At 38.2% G+C, this 23,953-nt stretch overlaps 1 protein-coding gene and 1 pseudogene across 1 annotated transcript; both read right to left on the reverse strand.

The window, feature by feature from the left end:
• Positions 1-14,081: 14,081 nt before the first annotated feature.
• On the reverse strand, positions 14,082-15,119 carry LOC101702133 (olfactory receptor 1468). The gene has a single exon (XM_004860112.3). The coding sequence runs from the start codon at positions 15,069-15,071 to the stop codon at positions 14,082-14,084; it is 990 nt and encodes a 329-aa protein (XP_004860169.3). The 5' UTR covers positions 15,072-15,119.
• Positions 15,120-19,984: 4,865 nt separating this feature from the next.
• On the reverse strand, positions 19,985-23,121 carry LOC101701782 (E3 ubiquitin-protein ligase TRIM37-like; annotated as a pseudogene).
• Between the last annotated feature and the right edge of the window lie 832 nt (positions 23,122-23,953).

Raw genomic sequence — 23,953 nt, forward strand, 5'->3', positions numbered from 1 at the left:
AGTATGGAGTCCTAGTATCAACACATGGAATTTACATGAACAGCCACAGTTGAGAACTTCTCTTGCAGATACTAGAGTCTCCAGTGAACTTTCTTTGATTGGCCTGTGAGGTTTCAAATCAAGCATCTCTGTTTTCTAATTTTAAAATTACATTATAAAACACCATTTTCAGAGATGTTTAAATTAATTGACTTATTGTGAGAGTGTTACCAAAGACTTCTTTTGACTACTGTGAAATGCAAAGTAAATATATCTTCTTTTCCTCTTAGTATTCTATTCCACTCTCAAAAATGTAGGCTATTTTCCTATTCTGGTTATGTGTTCATCTCCATTGCTTTGTGTTCCTATCACACTGTTCCTGTTAGGCAAAATGCCTTTCAGTGAATGCTCAAGTGAGCTCATGAGGGCATTTTCTTTGGGTGTGCCAGAACTGCCTGTTGTTGATATATGGTGCAGTCTTGTTATCTCAGCCACTCGTGACACTGAGGCAAAAGGAGTGTAAGTTTGAATCCATCTTGAGCCACTTGGTAGGACTCTGTCCAAATATAAAATTTTTAAAAATTATTGGGATGTAAGCTCATTGGTAGAGTGATTGTGTAGCATGTGCGAGGCCCTGGATTCCATCCTCAGTACCACACACACAAAAGGAAGAAAAAGAAAAAAGAGAAGGAAGAGGAGAAAAAAGAAAAAAAAGGAAATATGTATCTTTGGAAAGTGTAAGATGTTAGTGTATGCACAGTAGTATGTACAAAAGTACTGTGTGTCAGGGTCTTGAAGGACAATGAGAACATCAATTCCATGACCATGTTGAATTTTCAGGCACTATAGATCTGAATGATACCATTCTAAAGGAATGAGAATATGAGTTTGAGATCTTGAGAAGTCTTAAACCACTGGATCCCAAAGGCTCACATACAGAGTGCAGATGTCATTTTGTATCTAGACTTAGTGCCCATGTAGTTCCTTACATGCACTTGTTACCCTGTATTGTGATCATCTTTGCCTCTAACCTGTGAGCTCTTTCGTGCCAGCAATTGTATATTTTATATCTGTACCACTATCTCATAAAATAAAGCATTGCATAATCTAAGCAAGGAGATCAATAAATATACATATAGTGAGTTAATTAACTTTAGAAACCATGTGGTTATAACTACAGGCTGGAATATACAAAATATCAGTAAATTAGAAAATGCCATGACCTTCACAATTAATGCCTTTGTACTAAATTTGGTTTCCTTCTTTTGGATGACTTTTTGGGGTTACCTTCCTGATTGCACTAACCAAATTACAAGAAAATTTCTCAAAGCATCTACTATGTACAAAACATCAGGTTATTTTCTATAGAGGAAAGGTGAGAGGCTATAGAACTATTGATTGGACAATGGAATGAACTGGTTGACATCATATATCAAATTAATTACTATTTTCCCAAATGAAATATGTAGGAAACTCCATGCTCCAGACTTCCATAAATAAAGACCTTCTTTCTTGTGTTAAAATAGTGTATATTTCAAGGTAATGCTTCCCTATCTCCACAACCACTTTGTGTGTCTGAACTTATGTGTGTTTGTGCAGAAATATTGTTGTTATTTCTAATACTGGAACATTCTTCTTTTGCACTAATAAGATGCAGTAGTTGTAGCCAAACATGAACAAGAAAATCAGTTTGCTGATGAAATTTGGGGACAGAATTTGTTTTATCTAGAAGCACATATGTTTCCAACTCCAAGTGTTCTATCTGGGGATAGATGCACTCCCTTTAGTAAGAATCTTTTACTTGGCTTCTCCTTATTAGTCACATTATCAAACTATAGTGTACTTCTTTCTCTGAATATCCTTCATGGAATTCTATTTGTGTACCATCACAGTCTCCAAGGTGCTGGGAATTTTTGTCAGATAAGACTATGTCCTCCTCCAGTTATGTGATCCAAATACCAATAGTTTTGCTGCTTGTCACTACTGAATGCTATCTTCTAGTCTTCTGCACTTTATATCACAATCCTTTATCTCTTGCTATATTCAGTTACTATGTCCCAAATTTGATGTGAGCAACTAGTGGTTGTATGCTCCATGCATGGAGTTAGGCATAATAAGTTTTTAGGGGGTTCCGTCTTAATATTTGACTTTCATGGGTCCAGATCATCAGCAGCTTCTTTTTCACACTTTCCTATTCTTGATTCTCTCCTGCTCACCCACATAATGAATTATTTGTTTTCCTTCTTTGAGGACTTCATTCAATTGAGCTCTTGACTGGTGATCTTATGCCCTGGATGTTCACCATCACTGTTCTCTTGGGGACACTGTCAGCTACAGTTAAAGCCAAAGCCTTTCTCACTTTTTCTTCACACCTTACATCTATCATTCTCTCCTATGAGGCCTTCATCTAACTGTTCTCTGGATCAAGACTAGGTCATATCTATTTTTACATGATAATAATTCCTTTGTTAAATTCTGTCATCTATTTAAGAAAAACGGAAGTGATATATTTCTTGAAAAAATGCGTTTATGAGAGGAGGCGAGCCAATCCCGGCCCCCAGGAGGAGGCTCCCTGGCCAGCATTCCACCACTCTCAGGGCAGAGGAGGGGAGCCGAATGGGTACCAGTAGCACCCCCCACCCCATGGAAATGAGAAGACACGTAAACAAGCCTCAAAAACAGACTTTCAGATCACCTACAGCAACCTCAAAGGAAAATGAGATGAAGCACTCTGATACTCAACCACCCGGACTCCCTGAACTGGCAACAAAAAAGGATCTGGAAAAAAAAAAATCAGAAATAATTTCTGAGATAACAGCAAAGATTGTGCCCATAGTGCAAGACATGATTAGTAAATCTAGAGAGGACACAGATAAAAAAATAGAAGAGCTGAGGAACATGATGGAATCCCAACATAGGAAACAAATGGAATCCATAAAACAGATACAAAGAGATTTCCAGGAGATTAAAAACTCCGTTGAAAGTCTACACAGCAGAATGAACCAATGTGAGGACAGAATTTCAGATATAGAAGATAAAATTGCAATTAATGACCAGGAAAAGAAAAATTGCTTTAAAATTGTAAGGGAACACGAGAAATCAATCCAGCAGCTGCTAGATGATGCAAAGAAGAATAACATAAGACTGATTAGAGTCAATGAAGAAACAGGAGAGAGTGCAGATGACATAAAAAAACTGTTCACAGAAGTGATGATAGAAAGTTTCCCAAGCAGGGGAAAAAAACTTGACATACAGATAAGTGAGGCATATAGGACTCCAGCTAGTCTTGATCAAAAAAATCTACATATAGGCCTATTATAGTTAGGATTCCAGAAACCAAACAAATGAACAAAATTCTACAAGCAGTTAGAGAAAAGAAACAAATCACATACAAAGGAAAGCCCATCAGAATCACAGCAGACTTCTCAATGCAAACCCTCAAGGCAAGAAGAGCTTGGAGTGATGTATTTCAAGCCCTAAAGGAAAACAGCCTCCAACCCAGATTGATGTACCCTGCAAAACTATCTTTCAAAATTTATGGAGAAATAAGATACTTTCATGATAAAGAGCACCTCAGGAACTTCATGAATATCAAACCAGCACTCCAAAAAATTTTAGACAATACCCTAGAAAAAACAATGAGGATCACAACCCCAGGAAACCCAGCAGAATGAATCCATTGGGTGTGATAAATTAAACACAAAGGGGGAGAATCCAACAAAAAGAATAAGTCATGACAAGGCTTTTAAAACTTTTAACTTCATCTCCCTAATGAGTGGATAATTCAATCTTGTTATTGTACTGATTAGTATTTTTCTGATTCTAGAGTTGCACACCTTTCCTTGTGCTGTACTGGCTATTTATCATCTTCTTATATCTGCTTGTTAATTGGGTTGTCTATTAATGAGCTCTAAGAATTCTTTATATATTCTGGTCATAGGTTATATGCATTGTAAATATCGTCTGTTTAAGGACTACTTTTCATTTTAAGGATGTCATTTAAAGTTCTAAATTTTGATGGAATCTCATTTATCAGTTTTTTTCTTTTATACATCATGTCTTTTGGATACTGGGTAGTTCCTGCCTACCCTGAATTCATAAACATTTTCCCTTATAATTTCTTCTTAAAGTTTTATGCTTTTAGGCTTTCATATTTAGGTTCATAGATCCCTTCAAGTTATTTTCATGTATGGAAATAAAGGCTTGAGGGTAATTTTTTATATACGGTCCCAGGTTTTCTAGTGCCGTTTGCTGCAAACACTATCTCTTCCTCGGCTCTTGAATTGAGTTTATATTCTATAAAATGCTAATGTTAAATAACCTTTCAAAAGTCAGTGGACCATATATGTGTGGTTCTATTTCTAGATTCTCTGTTTTATTCCAATGATCTATATGTCTTTCCTTATGCCAGCACTGCTTTGATTATTGTAGCTTTAAAAGAAGTCTTAAAATTGGGTACTAAACGTCTTCTAACACTGTTTTTTTTTAACTTTTCTAGGTCCTTTGTACTTCTACATAACTTTTAAATTTCAATATCCAATTCTTCATTTATAGAAAGTATACACAGACCTCAATTTTTATGTATAGCTGGTGTTTTCTAATCCTGCTAAATTCAAATACAAGTTCTAGGGGCTCCTAGAGATTTCTTAGTATTTTCTCTGTAGATGATCATTTCATCTACATACAAAGATTTTGCTTCTACTTTGCCAATCCTATCCTAATTGTGTCATTTTATTGCCAGACTATTTTGGTGGGGACTAGGTTTCAAAGTTTAATGGACAGATAAAGAGTAAGCATATCTGCCCTTGTTCCCCACCTTAAGGAGAAAGCATTGTATCTTCTCCATTTATATAAGGCATTCTCGCTGGAAGTATGGAGAACATGTCTTTAATCTGTTGAGAAAGTTCTGTTCTACTTCTAGTCTCCTGATAGCTTTTACCATGAACAGCTGTAGAATTTAGTCCAGTGCTTTTTCTCCAACTAGTGACAGGATCATATGGCTTTCTCCTTTCCTCTGTTAAAATGATGACTTTTGGGGGTGGATCTTCCAATGCTGAACTAACACTGCCATCCCTATAACAAAACCACTTTCTACATCCTGCCAGATCTGACTTCCAATTGTTTGTTTTGTTAAACAAATTTCTGTCTATGTTCATACTTTTTTCTTCTTTTATCTTTATCCAGTTTTAGGATTAGCACAGTGTTGAGTTCCTAAAATGAAGGGAGAAGTGTTCCTTCTTTTTTCTGCTTTAATTGTTTGATATAATTTTTCAGTTAAAATATATATGAGCCTGCTGTTGTCATACAGGTAGGTTTTCAAGCTAGGAATATACTTTCTTTAATAGGTGCTATTCAAATTTTATATTTCCTCCAGAGTTAGTTTCATTAATTTGTCTTCCAAGGTACTTCTTAGAACTTGTCAAATTTATTTCAAAACAGATTTTTGAAATATGCTTTCTATATCCTTTTAAATTCTGTAAAATCTGTGGTAATGTCTCCTAGATCTTGATATTGTAATTTAAAAATGTATAATTGATATTGTGTAACAGGAAGAAAAGGTCTAAAGGTGCAGTGGAAGTGGGAGGTGTAGGTGAAAGAAAAAAAGGGAAAAAAATGAGAAAAGGAAAGAAATGGAAACAAAGTCTTTGCAAATAGGGAAGGGTGAAGAGGGTGAAGGGAGGGCAGGGGAAGGGGAAAAAATAAAAGAACCAAGATGCTCATGTAATGGTACAAGATCCCAGTGATGTTTGTAATTGTGTTTTATAGCTAAAATGTACCAATAAACTTAATGGGAAAAAAATTAAAAAATAAACAAAAGAGAAATAAAACCACTTTCTACATACTTCCAGATCTGGCTTCTAATTGTTTTATTAAACAAATTTCTATGTATGTTCATACTTTTTTCTTCTATTACCTTTATCCCGCTTTAGTGTTAGCACAGTGTTGATTTTCTAAAATTAGGGAAGACATGTTCCTTCTTTTTTCAGCTTTAAATGTTTGATATAATTTATCAGTTAAAATGTATATGAGCCTGTTGTCATATAGGTAGGTTTTCAAGCTAGGAATATACTTTCGTTAATAGGTGCTATTCAAATTTTATATTTCCTCCAGATTTAGTTTCATAATTTATCTTCTTAGGTACATCTTAGAAGTTGTCAAATTTATTTCAAAAAGATTTTTGTGATATGCTTTCTATATCCTTTTAAATTCTGTAAAAACGCTCGTAATGCCTCCTAGATCTTGATATTGTAATTTTAAAAATGTATAATTGATATTGTGTAATAGCAATAAAAGGTCGATAGGAGCAGGGGAAGTGGAAGTGGTAGGGGAAAGGAAAGAAGGGAAACGAAAAAATATGAGAAAAGGAAAAAAAATGGAAACAAAGTCTTTGCAAATAGGGAAGGGTGGAGGGGGTGAAGGGAGGGCAGGGGAAGGGGAAAAAAATAAGAAGGGGGTGAAGGGAGGGCAGGGGAAGGGGAAAAAAATAAGAATCAAGATACTCATGTAATGGTACAAGATCCCAATAGTGAATGTAACTGTATTTTCTACCTAAAATGTACCAATAATCGTAATGGGGAGATAAAGATGTGTTTATAAGGTTTGAGGTTAGTCTAGTGAGAACTACACAAGGAGATGCTAAGAAATTTCTTATTTTTTAAATATTTGATACAGAACCATATTACACTGAAATGAAATTTGCTTAAGTTCTCATGTACCTCCACTGTTTTCTGTCACATCTATTTTTGCTTTCAGATCATCTTCTTTTTCTCTTTTGGACAACTTTCTAAATGCCTGTCCTTCTTGAGGTAAATTTCCAGGGTTTTAGTGTCTTTTAAAAAAAAATTAATTTTATTGGTACATTTTAGGTATACAATATAATGACATTCATTATTGGAAATTTGCACCTTTACATAATCTCTCTTTGTTCTTTTCTATCCCCTTTCCCCTTCCCTCCCTTTACCCCCTCCATCCCTCCCTACTGACAAAGACTTTTTTTCCATTTTCTCATATTAGTTCCATTCCCTTCTATCCTTTCCCCTAGCCCTGCCACTTCCTTCCCCTTTGCCCCTTTTCTTCCTATTTCACATTACCTATTATACATTTTAGTCCTTATTTACACTTTCAGTTTCTCACACTAGAGAAACTATTCTGTATTTACACATGCGTGTCTTGTTTATTTCACTTGAGAGTATCGCCTCAATGTGCTTCCATTTAGCCATAAAAGTCTCTAATTTCTCATTTTTTTAGGCTGAGTTGTACTCCATTTAAAATAATTTCCTATTTCCAGTCTCCAGTTGATGGGCATTTGGGCTGTTTCCAAGTTTTAGTTATTACAAACTGTGCTGCTATGAACATGGGCACACATATATCACTGTGGTATGATTCTTTTAATTCTTTGGGGAAGATCCCCAGCAGTGGAATAGCAGGGTCAAATGGGACTTCCAGTCCTAGTTCTTTGAGGTATCTCCATACTGATTTCCACAGTGCTTGCACCAGTCGACACTCCCACCAGCAGTGGAGCAGGGTTCCTCTTTCCCCACAGCCCCGCCAGCATTTGTTATTGGTTGATTTCATGATAGCAGCCTTTCTTTCTGGGGTGAAGTGGAATCTCAGCATTGTTTTCATTTGCATCTCTCGAATGACCATCGATGTTAAACATTTTTTCATATGTTTATTAGGTATTTCTACTTCTTTGCCTGAGAAATGTCTGTTCTTTCAGGTGCCCATTTTTGGATTGGGTCTTTAAATTTGGGAGGTTTGATTTTTTAAAGTTCTTTATAGATTCTGGATAGTAGACCTTTGTCTGAGGAAGAGCAGGTGAAGATTTTTTCCCACACTGTGGGTTGTCTCTTCACACTGCTGGTGGTTTCTCTTGCTGTGCAGAAGCTTTACAATAAGAAGAGATCCCACTTGTTGATTGTTTGTCCTCATACACAGCCAAGTGAGGTTTTGTTCATAAAATCTTTTCCTACACCAATGTCTTCAAGAGTTCTACCTAACCTTTGTTCCAGGTGATTCAGCATTTCTATTTTAATATTTAGATCCTTAATCCATTTTGATTTTAGTTTAGTGCATGGTGAGAGATATAGGGCTAGTTTTAGTCTTTGACTAGTTGAAGCCCAATTTTTCCAACACCATTTATTAAAGAGGCTATCTTTCCTCCAGTGAGGGTGTTTGGCTCCTTTATGAAAGATGAGATGACTGAGTGTGTCTGGAGCTGTTTCGGCACCTTTTAATCTGTTCCACTGGTCCTCAGGTCTGTTTCTTTTCAAGTACCATGCTGTTTTTATCACAGTAGCTTTGTAGTACAGTTTCAAGTTGGGGACTGTAATATCCCCTGCCATGTGTCTGTTACCTGGAATTGCTTTTGCTATTCTGGGTCTCTTCTTGTTCCAAATGAATTTTTGGATTGTTTTCTCAAGGTCTATGAAGTATGCTGCTGGGATTTCATTTGGGATTGCATTGAATCTATATAGCAGTTTTGGAAGTATGGCCATTTTCACTATATTGATCCTTCCTACCCAGGAGCAGGGGATGTCTGTCCATTTCCTGATATCCTCTTCAATCTCTCTTTTCAGAGTGCTATAGTTTTCCGAGAAGAGGTCTTTGATTTCTTTCATTAGCTTAATTCCTAGGCATTTCAGTTTTTTGGATGCCATTGTGAAAGGGATTGTTTGCCCTATTTCTGTCTCAGTGAGTCAATTGTTTGTGCAGAGGAAAGCTATTGATTTTTGTGTGTTGACCTTGTATCCAGCTACTTTACTGAATTTGGTTATTAAGTCTAGAAGACTTTTGGTGAAGTTTCTGGGGTCTTCTATATAGAGTATCATGTCATCTGTAAACAATGACAGTTTGACTTCTTCATTTCCTATCTTTATTCTTTTTATTTCTTTTTCTCCTCTAATTGCTGTGATTAATGTTTCCAAAACTATATTGAACAGGAGTGGGGATAGTGGACATCCTTGTCTTGTTCCTGATTTTAGTGTGAAGGATTTCAGTTTTTGACCATTTAGTATGATATTGGCTGTTGGTTTTTCATAGATGGCTTTTATCAGATTGAGGTAGAGACAATCTATTCCAATTTTTGTAGGGTTTCATCATAAATGCATGTTGGATTTTTTCAAAGGCTTTTTCTGCATCTATTGAGATAATCATATGTTTTTTGTCCTTGGCTCTGCTGATATAGTGTATTACGTTGATTGATTTGCATATGTTGAACCATCCCTGCATCCCTGGGATGAATCCCACTTGGTCAGGGTTTATGATCTTCTTGATGATCTTCTGCATTCTATTTGCCAGTATCTTATTAAGGACTTTTGCATCTATGTTCATTAGTGAGATTGGCCTATTGTTCTCTTTTCACGTGGGTCTTTCTGTGCTTTGGGTATCAAGGTAATGCTTGCTTCCAGGAATGACTTTGGGAGTATTGCTTCCCTTTGAATTTCATTGAAGCATTTTAACAGTAGTGGCAGCAGTTCCTCTCTAGATGTCTTGTAGAATTCAGCAGTGAAGCCATCAGGACCTGGGGTTTACTTAGTTGGTAAGTTTTTAATTACGTTTTCAATTTCATTGGTTGATATTGGGTTGTTTATAATTTTTAGGTCTTATTCATTAAACTTTGATAATTCATACATATCTTGGAATCTTTCCATTTCTTCTGTGTTTTCCATCTTATTGGCGTATACGTTCTGCAAGTAGGTATTGATGATGCAATGGATTTCTGCTGGTTCCTTTGTAATTTCACCTTTTTCATTACTATTGCATGGATTTGGGCCCTTTCTTTCCTTTTTCTGATAAGGTTGGCTAAGGGTTTGCCAATTTTGTTGATTCTTTCAAAGAACCAACTCTTGGCTTCATTGATTTTTTTGTATCATTCTCTTAGTCTCCATTGACTTAATTTCTGCTCTGATCATTATAATTTCCTCCCTTGTATAGGCTTTGGGTATTTCATTCCTTATTTTTTGTCTAGTTGTACTATCTGTTTGGGACAGTGGGGTATTGAGTTCCCCCAATCCTGTTGTATTAGTGCATATACGACTTTTCTTGTCCTTTAGTAATTGTTTTATATAGTTGGGTGCACTAGTGTTTGGTGCATAGATATTTATGATTGTCATCTCTTCCTGTTGGATTTTTCCCTTTACTAGGATGTAGTGTCCTTCTTTGTCTCTCTTAATCAGTGTTGGTTTGAAATCCACTTGATCTGTAAGAGGATAGCTACTCCTGCTTTTTTTCGGGTTCCTGTTGCATGGAGTCTTGTTTTCCACCCTTTAACTTTCAGTCTATCAGTTTCCTTTTGAATTAAGTGTGTTTCTTGTATACAGCTTATTGTTGGATTTTACTTCTTGACCCATTCTGCCAGTGTATTTCTTTTGATTGGTGAATTGAGAGCATTAACATTAATGGTTATAACTGATACGTATTTACTTATCATTGTCATGACTTTTTCTTTTTGTTGGATTCTCCCCCTTTACATTTAATTTCTTGTCGCACCCAGTGGATTCATTCTGCTGTGCTTCCTGGGGTTGTGATCCTCATTGTCCGTTCCTAGGATATTGTTTAAAATTTGTTGGAGTGCCGCTTTCTTTTTCATGAAGTTCCTAAGGTGCTCTTTGTCATGAAAGTATCTTATTTCTGCTTCAATTTTGAAAGATAGTTTTGCAGGATGCATCAGTATGAGTTGGAGGCTCTTTTCCTTTTGGCCTTAGAATACATCACTCCAAGGTCTTCTTGCCTTGAGGGTTTGCACTGAGAAGTCTGCTGTGTTTCCGATGGGCTTACCTTTGTATGTGATTTGTTTCTTTTCTGTAACTGCTTGTCGAACTTTGTTCTTCTGCTGGGTTTCTGGAATCTTAACATTTATATGCCTATGTGTAGATTTTTTTTGATCAAGGCTATTTGGCGTCCTTTATGCCTCACTTAACTGTTTGTCAATTTCTTTTCCCCTGCTTTGGATGTTTTCTGCTATTACTTCTGTGAACAGTTTTTTTTATGTCATCCGGACTCTCTGATGTTTCTTTGTTGACTCCAATCCATCTTATGCTATTCTTCTTTGCATCTTCTAGCAGTTGCTTGATTTATTTCTCATGGTCACTTACAATTTTGAAGCAATTTTTCTCTTCGTGGTCACTAATTGGAATCTTATCTTCTATATTTGAAATTCTGTCCTGACTTTGGCTCGTTCTGCTGCATAGACTTTCAATGGAGTTTTTCATCTCCTGGAAATCTGTTTGTATCTGTTTTATGGATTCCTTTTGTTTCTTATGTTGGGATTGTAACATGTTCCTCAGCTCATCTATTTTTTTTATCTGTGTCCTCTCTAGATTTGTTAATCATATCTTGCAACTATGGGCACAATCTCTGCTGTTATGTGAAAAATTATTTCTGATTTCATTTTTTCCTAATCCTCTTTTGGTACCAGTTCAGGGAGTCCAGGTTGTTGAGTATCAGAGTGTTCCATCACGTTTCCCTTTTGGGTTGCTCTAGGTGTTCTGGAAGTCTGCTTTTGAGACTTGTTTATGTGTCTTCTTATTTCGACATGGCCTGGGGGGTGGCAGGCATGCTGTTGGCATCCACGCGGTTCACCTCCTGTGCACTCAGAGCAGTAGAATGGCAGCCCAGATGCCCCTTCCTCTGGGCTTTGAGTGGTGGAACAGTGGGCCGGTAGCCACTACCTCTGGCTGGGAGTGGTGGAAGAATGGGCCGGAAGCCCCTTCCTCTGTGCTGGGAGTGGTGGAATGGCATCCCAGAACCCTCTTCCTCTGAGCTGGGACCGGTGGAATGGAGCCCCAGAAGCCCTTACCTCTGAGCTGGGTGGGGTGGAATGGTGGCCTGGAAGCCCCTTCCTCTAGTTATTGTCTTTTTAAGTCCTCAATGTATCAAGAAGTGGGAATTTACATTTAATAAAGATGAACTGTGTGCCAGACAACATATATTTTAGGTAATAACTGAAACAAATCACTGAGACAGTTATTTTAACCTCATTTTTCACATGTATGATTGAGGTTAACAAAGTAAAATTACTTGTTCAATGTCATAAAAGTAAGAATTGGAGGCACTAGCACAAAAATTCGTATCTACTTGACCCTGTTTCTCTAAAAATTCTTCTTTCTCCTAATTCTTCACCTTTGTTGCTTCACAACATAAAAACATCCTTCATTTAGCAGTATATTTAATTTATATGTTTTTCTTTGGTTATTAATGGTCTACCTCAAGATTTTTTGTTATAGACTATAATGTTCAGGGATAGGATCCATTTTCCCTTTCTAATATTGAGAGCATCATGAGTAGATCTATTTGTAATAAACGCTTTGTGTTCTTCATATGAAATCTTATAACCGTATCACTTATGCCTCCTTTTTATATTTTTGAGGCCTCTCAAGTCATACCCTATAGGCCACTATTGACCTTATCTACAAATGACTTTTTTTTGTTTTTGTTTTTTGGTTTTTTTTGGTACCGGGGATTGAACTCAGGTCCTTGCACTTGCGAGGCAGGTGGTGGAACCACTGAGCTAAATCACTGGCCCCAAATGAGTTTGTTTTGATCATGGAATATGAAATCAGATTTGCTGAAGCTTTGGATATTTTGGGGATCTGGTACTGTAATTTGTTTATCTCAAGTCCCAGACTCAAGCATAATCTTACCCAAGATCTTGGATTTACAGGTAAACTTTATTGATTCATTCATTTCACAAGTAGTTTTAATTCTTACTGAGAAAGGCATCATGGTGGAGAGTAGGCCCTTAGAGATGAGCAAGATGTAGCCTCTCCCTTCTTGAAACTAGAAGTTCCAAAATATCCATTTCCTCCAAAATCAGCACCATAGAGTCAAGGCCCTGTTTTTGTTAGTCCCATCTGCAGTTAAGGTACTACAGGAGAGGAGTTTTTGTCATTTCTCAACCAGTTTTGACCAAAGATGATCTGATCTGGACTCCTCTGAACTTATGGTATTACCTGGACCGAAGTGTTTTTGGGGGTATATGTGGCAATGGTCCCATCCTATTACTATCTTTCCTGCAACAATAATCTTGGTTGGTTTGGAAGAGGCTGGGGAGCAGAGTAGAAAATACTCAGGGCATAAGCAACCTGCAGTTAGCCACTAAAACATAATAACAGGACAAGAGAAATGGTTGTATCTTCATTTTTTCTGTCTCCTGGTACATTTTTTTTCTTATCTAGCACATGGGAACCCTGTAATATTTACTTCAATATTTACTTTGACATAGTGAGAATCAAGTTCTTATTTCGAAGTTGTGAACTTTAACTTCGTATTATCTCTAAGGTATTTTAAGCTATCATCATCACCTACTATTCCTCCCTTTCTTCCATCCTTTCTTCCTTCCTTCTTTTCCTGTGTATTGTCTTGTATTAGTTAGCTTTTTATCTCTGGGACAAAATACCTTACATAATCCATTTTAAGGAGAAAAGTTTTATTTTGGCTCATGGTTTCAGAGGTTTCAGTCCATGGTCACTGGCTCCAGGGCAGAAACATCACAGTGGCAGAGCATGGTGGAGGAAAGGTGCACACATGGCAGCCAAGAAATAGGGACCTGGCAAGGAAGAGTGAGAGCAAGAGTGAGAGAGACAGAAAGAGAAAGAGGAGGAGGGGCTAGAGACAGAAATACATTCTTTCAGGTCATGGTGCTGTGACCCATCTCTTCCAACTAGGCTTCACTGCCAAACAGTCCTTTTATCTATGAACTCATCGATGGTTAAACCACTCATGAGTTTAATGTTCCCACGATCCAACCAGCTTCCAAAAGCTCGGCCTCTGAACACAGGAAAATTTTGAGAAACATTTTTGGAACCAAATCATAATAAGTCTATCATGTAAGGTTTAATAAAGGAAGAAATAAGACACAAACCAAATAATTAGCAACAATTATTAAGCACTGAATATTCACTCATGAGTTAACGCAGGAAAACTGTATTTAAATGGTGAAGACTGTGGAATAAAGGAGTGTTTTGTTTTCTTAACGTGTTTTTTTATGTGGTGACCTGAGTGCAATCTAAAGCTTTGAGACTAGACTCCAGGCAGGAAGTTGTTGGGAAGGACATTGCTATGAGAGTGAAGTAGCCTGAGGCCTTGGAGTTTCTGCATAGTTATCCTAGTACAAGAAGTTGGTAAAGATGTCTTTCATGGCAGAGCTCACTAACTCCAGAAAAACTTTTGCTGCTGAATGGTCTCCTCAGTGCTCTTTTCATGTCTTTGCTCCTTAGACTATAGATAAAGGGGTTCATCATGGGGATTACAATTGTGTACATGATAGCAGCTACCTTATCCCTTTCTGCTGAGTAGGCAGAAGAAGGGAGAAAGTAGACTCCAACAATGGATCTGTAGAAAAGGGACACAGCTGAGAGATAAGAGCCACATGTGGAGAATGTTTTCCACTTTCCCCTTGTGGATGGAACCCTAAGCACAGTACTACCAATAAAAACATAGGTTACAAGAATGAAAGTGAAGGGAAAGAAGATAACTGCTCCCCCAATGGCTGAGATCATCAAGTGGTTGATTTTGGTATCTGAACAAGCAAGCCTTAATATGGGTTCCAAGTCACAGAAGAAATGAGGAATTTCTCTCTGATCAGAAAAAGTCAAGTGGCTCAGCAGACTGAGATGCAGTACTGAGACAAGGCTTGAGATTACCCATGGAATCAGAACCAACAGGGTACAGTGCTTGGGATTCAGTAAAGTAGCATAGTGTAATGGGTGACAGATGGCAATGTACTGATCATATGCCATCACTGCCAGGAGGAAATTGTCCAAATCTACCAGGAACATAAAAAAGTACATTTGTGTAAGGCATCCTTCAAAGGAGATGGTTGGATGTTGTCTGTGAATGTCTGCCAACATCTTGGGGACTGTCATGTTTGTGAAGCAGATGTCAGTGAAAGATAGGTTGGCAAGAAAGAAGTACATGGGGCTGTGGAGGTGAGTGTCACTGACAATGGCTAGGAGGATAAGTAAGTTTCCTACCATGGTGATCAGGTAAATGCATAGAAACAGCATGAAGACAATCTGCTGCTGTTCAGATCCCACTGTCAGTCCCAGGAGGAAGAATTGAGAGACAGTTGTTTGGTTTCCTTGCTGCATCACAGGGCTGTGTTGAAAAAGGAAAAATTCAACTTCACTGTAAAATGGTAACAAGACAAAAAAGCCCATCAGAGCATTCTATGAGATAAAAGAATAGAATCAGGCCTTGGAACAAGACAGTCTTGGGTTATATTATTCTCCTACTAAAACATCAGTTTCACAAAGATATGGATTTTATCTTTTATGTTCAGTGTTATGCATCAGTGCTAAAGACAATGTCTGGCATATAATAGGAGATCAAATAATATTGGTTGGATTTAAATAAGAATAAATGAAAAAATGAATATTCTGGATTTATAACTCACTGTCTTCATGTCTTTGTCTGTGATTTTCTGAGCCTATTTCATTATTTTAAAAACTGGAAGGTTATCTACTGTGGAGGATTATTGTGAAGATTGCAGCAACATATGTAAAACATCCAGGGCTATTTTAGCCATTGCTGCACAAATAGTATCTGCTATCACTCACTAATTGCGAAGAATTACAGACTCTAAAGGCAAAAAGACACCTCCAGAGATGATCTAAACCAGCTCCTGGCTTTGGGCAGGTGAGTGTCCAATACGCATATGTTGATTTAGCTGATCACTGTATAGCACTCCAGAGATAGAGAATCCACAGTTTCCTGCCAGCATCGGATTAAAAAATTTATCTTCTAAGTAATTTTCTTCCTTCTCACATCTTCCTGAAATCTTTCCTTTTTTTTTCACATTTCAACAAAAAGGAAGCAGTCATCTACATTAAAAGCTGCAGGAACCTCATGTAGAAATGTTGAATCACTTACATAGCATAACATAAAGGTAGGGTTTAGTGTCCTTAAGATCATTGATAGTGGAATTGATTGGGTATAAGCCAGAATGAAGAAAGTTTCTGGATAATACTTTAAGAGCTAGCATTTATTTAGGGCTTACTATGTTGTAGGCAGTGCGCTGCTAAGTGCTTTATGTGAATGATCTTATCAAATATTCATCACAACTTTATGAGATAAAATGCCCAATGTATTATGAGGGAATCAACTAATAAAGAAGGTAAGTTGATCAAATTGATAAAAATTCAGTGTAGTAGAGTCGGGAATCTGAGCTCAGCCAGTGGGACTTCAGAGCCCGCTTGCTTGACCACTAGGCTGCAATACCTCAATATTGCTGATGTTTTCATATATGTGTGGGGATGCAGGTGGAATCAGTAATTAATATATGTTGAGGGTCACCTATGTTCTGGGCACATGAGAGCTTGCTCAGCCAAAGTCATAAAGCTAGTAAGTGGTAGAGCTAGGCTTTGAATTTTGACTCCAAAGCACATTTCTTGCCATATCTGTGTGAGTCTAAATTAGAACAAATGGGCTTACAAATGGGAAGCTTTGTTTTCGCTTATTTTGATTTTTACTTTATCTGGACTGTTCTATATGCTGCTTGGAGATCCATTTTACATGCTTGTTACTTACTTAAAGTCCTGCCATGTCTTTATGTCACCTTCTCAATCTAACAAATATAGATTCCCACTGTGTAAATTCACAAGGTTTTACTGGTTAGATTTGTACCTTCTGTGAAAATAAGATGTTGGCAGCACTAATGAATCATTGCAGCAAGATTACAGAAAGAATATTGCACTTATTTAATAACACAATTTTTCCTAAGTACCACAGCACTACTCATTTGCATGCTAACAAATAAATGTACTAATTATAAATCAGGCAAGATCAGGTCTGGTGGGACCTCTGCTAGGTAACACTTAGCCATTTCATATGTACAAAATGTACTGAAAATAGTAAAGTGGCATATTATTATGTTCATGCAATCTAGGCTTTTCATTAGTGCAGACTCTGTTAGCAAAATCTGACAGTCCAAATTCCTAATTTGACCTGCAAGGCTCACTCCATTTAACTGATTGTTCTTATCTACTCTCCCCAGGCTGGCACCATCTTTCACAACCAAGCATGTATTTATTTTCAGTCTTTCAACCTTTGTTTTCAGGCATTAAGTTGGCACAATACTTTTTCAGAGAACATGCTTAGCAAATACTTGAGTTTGGGGTTGAGGTACCTCTCCTATGGAACTTACCCAGATGTTTTGTAGCTGTTTTCAAAGTAATTCCAGAGAGAAATAGTTCCACTTTATCTACTTAAAAACGTTGGTGATTTTTTCCAGCCACAATTTAAACCATTCCCCCTCCCAATATAAGAAAATACAGAAAAGAGGGCTGGTTTTATTGTCTTTGCTTCTGGATTTAGACAAAGATCACCCTAGGGCTCAGGACACAATCCTCGAGGTTCCTCATTAGAAACCATCCTCAGTGTCATCCTCTATGGACCAAGTCCTCCCTACTGTGTTATATTCATATTTACTGATTTCCTGGGATGTAAAAAGTTGTAGTTATATGTAACTAAATGTAGAAGCAAACTTCCTATTCCTGCCATATTTTTAGTCTAGTTAGAAAACTAAAATATGGACTTTTGGAGGAAAATTTCTCCCTTCTTCATACCTAAGAGTTGCTTTTTACATCTCCATGTAATGTAATGACAAACTAACTCAAGTAATATTTGGAGAGCTTTAATAATGAAGGCAACACTAGCATGCTTATTACTTGCCAGGAACTATTCTAAGCCCCTTGTGTGTATTACCTCACTTAATTTATTTTCAACATAAAATTGGGAGGTAGGTAAAATTATGATCCTCTTTTCACAGATGAGGAAACTGAGGACAGAAGAGTTGAGTGATTTAACCAAAGATATACAAGTAGAGTAGATGGTAGAGCCAAGTTCATACAAAGACACTCTTATTTTAGATCTCATGTTCTTAACCACTGCATTACACTATCTGGTAATAATCATAGGTTAGCTGTAGGGAAAAATGGCATATAGAGAACCTGACCAAAAATTACCTTCTCAAACTTCTTTCATCCTCCCTCTCTCTAATCTCAGCAAATGTCTTTACCACCTGCTCAACTCTACCTCCAAACCTCTACCATTAAATCTAGAGATAATTGTACTTCCTAGCCTAGAGACTAGGTTAGGAAAGAAACTTCTCTCCTTTTTCCTTCATACCATCATGGAAAGATATTCTTTCTATTAATGGATAATTCTTCACTTGTATTCTGAATCCCATCTTCATTCGCCTTCTAGGAGATTTATGCTGCTCATTAACTTCTTGCTTCTTCTCTATTGTACCCCCCTCCTCTGGCTTTTAAACATGTTTAGTCTTCCTGATGTTTAAACAAACAGACTAAGCAAACACTTCTGGATCCTTCACCACCCCTCAGTTACTGAACAACCTCACTCCCACCATTCAACACATATTTCTTGAATTATCTACATCTCTGTCTCTATTTCTTCACCTCATCCCACTCCAATCTGCCTTGTGCCCCACATGACTTCACTGAAATAGCTCTTCATAAGGTCACAATGACACTTACATTGCTAAATCCATTCTTCCTGGCAACTCAGCAGCAGTCACCTTAGATGATCATCCTTCTTCTTCATGTACTCTTTTTCCTTTGATTTGGAGAACCCTTACTATCCTGAGTTTTCTTCTGTCTCTCTGGCTGTTCATTCTCTATCTTTGTTTATGGTCCCTCCATGTAACATTTAAATGTTAGTTGTGATATTACAGAGTTGCCCTTGCTCACTCAACTCTCTCCCTACTGTCTACTTTCATGACTTCAATTTCCATCTTTAGGCACATGCTTCTCAGTTTATGTCCAGCTCTTTCTTCTGAGCTTCAAAACAATACATCTAACATAGCATTTCTTATCTCCCCTTTATATCTCATATGCACCTCAAATGCAGTATTTTCAAAGCCAAATTCATTGTCTAGAAGCTCTACTACCTGAAACAAACCTTAGTTCTCCCCCATTTTTCCTTACCTCAGGAAATTGTAGTACTGTCAATTTCTGTCATTTTTGACACCTCTCATATCTCTTTCTTAAGATCCAACTTGGGTTTTTTTGCTTAACTTACTTTTATTAACAAAAACTGCAAACTATTTTGAAAATAAGTAGACTATTCATCATGGCATTCAAGCAAGACATGAGATGAAAAAATGAACAATACTGAGTAAAATATAAGCTGATGCAATGTCTCTCACATGTACATATAGCTATTCATGCTTTTTCAACAATCTCTTGGTCAACTTTCAGTGTAATTTTCACAAATATATAGCAGCTCAAACAAATGCAGGAGAACAATGATAAAGTTTGGCAATTTTGGGGTTGAGGTTACTTATGAGTATGAAAGAAAACCTTACGTATCACAGTTTCACTCTGATGTAAGCCACTTTGCAATATGTTAGTCTTTATTGACACTGAAATCAATATCCAACTAATAAAAATAAGGAAGAAAAGACAGTTTTAACATATTGTTGCACTATAGTTGTATTTTACGAGGCAGGAAAAAAATTTTTAAAAACCTAAATAATCTTACATGTGTCCACATGACCAGGAACATAACCAATCCACGTTAACTTAATTCATTTTAAATTACATTTGCCAAAAGATTATGTGCCATTAAACAGTGTGTCTGCACTCAAACAAGAGAGAAAGGTAAATAAATAAATTTTACTCTGTCAACATACTCCAAAAAGGAGGTTTAGTTTAGTGTTACTTTGGTTATTCATGCAAAGTTTCTATATGAAAGAATCAATAACTAGTTTTTCTGTTCACTAATCTATATGCCCTAAATGAAACTATAAACTGTGATTGGAACCCAAAATTCCTCGGCAGTTATTTAAACACAACTGAGTGTCTAGCCAAAGACAAAAGAGCACCGGCAAGAGCAAGTTACTGCGTCCATGCACTGCCTCTTGGTACACTTTCTGGCAGTTGGCTGGCCTTCTGCCACAGAAGACAGACCGCCTTCTAATTTGCTAAATTAATTGAGGGCTACACTACTGTTTTATTATATTAGAAAGAACACTTCCCACACTGTTAATTTTTTCCCACATACTACTGTCTTCTACTAGAATTGTGCTACTTTGTAACAGCTTCTCAATTACTATTACAGATACAGATGATGAGAAAATGAGAACAAATTTGATTATCTGATAGATGACAAATTTGAGCACCAACTACAACAAATTTCAGGGTCAAGGTAGCTTGTAAGTCAGTTTTCTTGATCTGGCAATTACCTTCCACTGTTTTCATCAGTATTGAAGTGAAGATTTTCAGGGCCTACTTGCTCATCATCAGGAAAACTGGAATGAGAATCTTCATCTGGGGGCTATGCCATGAAAGAGTCATTAAATCCAAACATGGTGGTGTTCTCTTCCTGCTCCTCATTCTCAGTGTCACATTCAATGTCACTGTCGCTACTCATTCATTCTTCAGGGGCAGCTGAAGTTCCTTCAGGTAGTATAGGCTGTAACTCTCCAGTTTCAGTATTCTCCAAATCAGTTACTGGCATTCCTTCCAGACGACTTCCTTTCGCATTGGCCCCCAAGGTTATCATTTTCCTTCTTTTTTCAGTAGTAGGTAAGCCATTGAAAACTGCCACCACAACAGTATCTGAGTCCAAAGCTTTACACTGCCAGTCTTCGGTTTGGGGCAGAATATCACCCATGATGCCATGTGTCAAGCCTCGGGGAGAACTATGCCTGCTCCCAGACTATGAGCTTCCTGGGGAGCCTTCAGACAAAGTCTGACAGTCTCCTTTTGAACAACTGTTTTCCCCGGAGTCCACTGCTCTTCGAAGTGATAGACTACCTGCTATACTGGACCGAGCTGGCTTGAATTACTTTTCTTATTTGTGGAGTTTCTTATGTAACAACTAGCCACTGATGACTTTGCCAGAAGCTCCATTCCCAAATCTTGTAATCTACCAGACTTTTCAGTTCCATACTCAGCCAGAGCTGTCTGGTCAGCAGAAAAAAGGGCTGTCTGCATGTTTCCAGAAACAGTGTTGTTGCTTTTTATTTCTGAAAGTGTATTCTTTACATCAGTTGTCATACCTTGAACTTCAGCCATTTGAGTTTTGAGTCTTTTCAGCATCTTTAAATCAGAGAACATTTGCCACATTGCCTGCTGCTTCCTTTGATCTTTATCTTTTCGACCATATGATGCTGTGGGCTGCAAAAGTGAGGCAGGTGGGTGAGGCTGTAAGTCCCACAGATTTTCCATACTGCTCCTGTCCTTAAGGTCCAACAAATGTATTAAGATTAAAGGATCAATGTCTAATAAACTACTGGTAGCAGCAGAGCATAAATGTGCTCTTCTTGACATTTGGCTGCTGGCACCCACATACCCATGGCTACTACCTGGAGCTCCTGAAGCAGCTGCATCTTCCATGAGTTCTCCTTCTTCTAGTTCCATGTTGTTATATTCTACATCATTTTCTCCAGACATAGTTTCTTCATTGATGTCATTTTCTTCTGTGTTGCTTGTTGCTGTGGAACTAGCAGAAGAACTGCTACCATCAAGATGATTTACTTCATCTTCACCAACAAGATCCAGATCCAGATCTCCATCTGAAAGCTCATGATGATAATCTTCATTCTGAATCTTCTCTTCTTCCTCCTCCTCTTCTTCTTCTTCCTCTCCCTCTTCCTCTTCTTCTTCCTCTCCTTCTTCCTCTTCCTCTCCTTCTCCTTCTCCTTCTTCTTCTTCCTCTTCTTCTTCCTCCCCTCCTCCTCCTCCTTCTTCTTCTTTCTCCTCCTCCTCCTCCTCCTCCTCCTCCTCCTCCTCCTCCTCCTCCTCCTTCTTCTTCTCCTCCTCCTGCTCCTCCTCCTCCTCCTCCTCCTTCTTCCTTGGTCTCTCTTATAGATGCCATAGCAGGACCACTTTCAAGAAGCATGTCAGAGCATGATCCAGACATTTTAGCTAGTGCCTCAGGTGTGTCATCAGTTTGGAGGCTAAGATAATTTTCTGGTGGTGACAAGCCTCTTGATTTCTGAGTTCAACACAACTCAATGTAAGTCTCTCTTTAAGATTGTTTATTTGTTGGATATAACTAGTCTGTGCAGCTTCCAACTGTGTGATATACCAATGTTTGTCCCAGCATTTTTGAAAAAAAGTAGGTGAACATACCTGAAACTTTAAAATTACTGTTTCATTTTGTCAATTAAAATAGCCTTCATTTGCAAGCAAGTCCAGACAGAAAAATCTATTATAGCCCCAGCATCCTCCAACTTCAAAGTCAGATGCAAATTCTCGAATGACATTTTTGGTAGGAGCATTGCAGGACTGATGAACCATCTCTACACGATATTCATATTTGGAAGTTTCAGGCAACCCAGCTGAGAGTTCCAGAAACACAGATAAGCAGTAACCACACACAACTCCATGTCCATCTGAGTAAACTTTTAATCTCCAGCAAAGTCCTGAAACTTGAAGAGGTGAACTATAAACAGGATCTGCTCTCTGGCACAAAGTGCTGAAATTCTCTAAAACAAAAGTAGCTGAATCATAAGGTGGTACTAATTCACTGGTGAAGTCTGGTGGAATAGGAGTAGTAACAAAGGACGCCATGGGCTTTCAATGAACTTGCTGAAACATCATTAGGATCTCTGAGCTCTTTGATATCAATTCACTCTTTCTATAAGACTACAACTTCAGGAGGTGCTCTACCTCCTGAAGCAAGGATTCCAACAGCTCAGTTTCTTAGGTTAGAGATATCTTCTGACCCATCAGTGTTATAAGCTTATTTTTCATCTGTGTGTTTAATCATGCAATCATAATTTCCACTGCATTCCTAATTTCCTGAACACACTCATCTTTTGCATGTCTTACAGCTTCTACATTTCTTTGCACTTCTTGAACTAAGCTGATCAGTTCCATGAGACTTTGACGAAGTTTGGCTACCTCTTCATTCACTTTAGTGACAGGCTGCTCATCAATTTCTGCCAAAGGTTTAAAGCTATGTCCACCATGCATTCCTCCCCAAAGTGCACACTGCTGTCCGATACACTTCTTACAAGTCCAGCAAAATACGCTAAGCCTTTCGTGGTGATTTTCACATTTGTCCTTTTCATTTTCTTCATGTTTGGTAAGACTGCAGAGTTGAAGAATATCAAACTGTTGTGTTAATTCTTCTGCCCAATGACAATTTACTAGTTCTCCTAGCTGGAGTGGAGTACCGCAATGAGGACACTGAGCTCTCTGCTCTGTCAGCCAGCACCTAATACAGCTGAAACAACAAAACTTGAGCAATGTGGACACAAGCGAGCATCCCCATCCAGCAATTTGTCCATGCAAATGAAACATCGGAAAACCTCAGCAATGCTCAGAACTTGGTCAAGGTCCTAGATACATCAACACATCTCCTGGACAATGTACTTCTTTTCTTCTAAGTTTGACAAGAGTTTTATTCTCCGCACTCTGTTCATCCATCCTCTCAGGCTCTCGGCGGTGCCCTTGGCCACCCGCGGAGTCCGTGGACTGCTCTAACAGGCGCCTTCCCGAGGTTGTCAGGTCAAAGCCAAGAACAACCCGGCACCCAAGTCAAGGGGCTCTGACAACTGCCCCACTAGCGCTCCCCATCGCCTCAGGGTCTGTGCCAGCTACCCCTATTTCACCATTTTTATCACTGCGTCCCCCGTGTGGCGCAGAGGGAGGGTAAGCAGCGGCCGCAGCTCCTTCCTCCCGCCTCAGCCACCAGTCAAGGACCACGAAGCAGCTTTGGCCCACGTAACGCCGGCGCGCGGGTCACTAACTGCTGCCGGAGTCTGAGGAGCTGGTCGAGAGCGAAGGAGGCGCCGCAGACGATTCGCAAGATCCAACTGTTTACATGCTGTAGACCCTCCATATTTAATATATCTCAAATGTTCTGGGAAGATTGCAGAGTGCTAAACAGCAGCAAATCAGCCACTCTAAGATTCAGAATACACACACTGGAATATAACAAGTAGGGGAAGAAAATAAAGTGGGAGGGGGGTCCCTGGGATCCAGGAAGGATCAGAAGG

The sequence above is a fragment of the Heterocephalus glaber genome, unplaced genomic scaffold, assembly GCF_053883595.1.
Source record: "Heterocephalus glaber isolate CG9 unplaced genomic scaffold, H.glaber_assembly_v1.0 deba00001729, whole genome shotgun sequence".
Lineage (NCBI taxonomy): Eukaryota > Metazoa > Chordata > Mammalia > Rodentia > Bathyergidae > Heterocephalus > Heterocephalus glaber.

Coding starts and splice junctions, on each gene's coding strand:
- LOC101702133 (XM_004860112.3), bottom strand. CDS start 15,071: ATGCAGCAAGGAAACCAAACAACTGTCTCTCAATTCTTCCTCCTGGGA.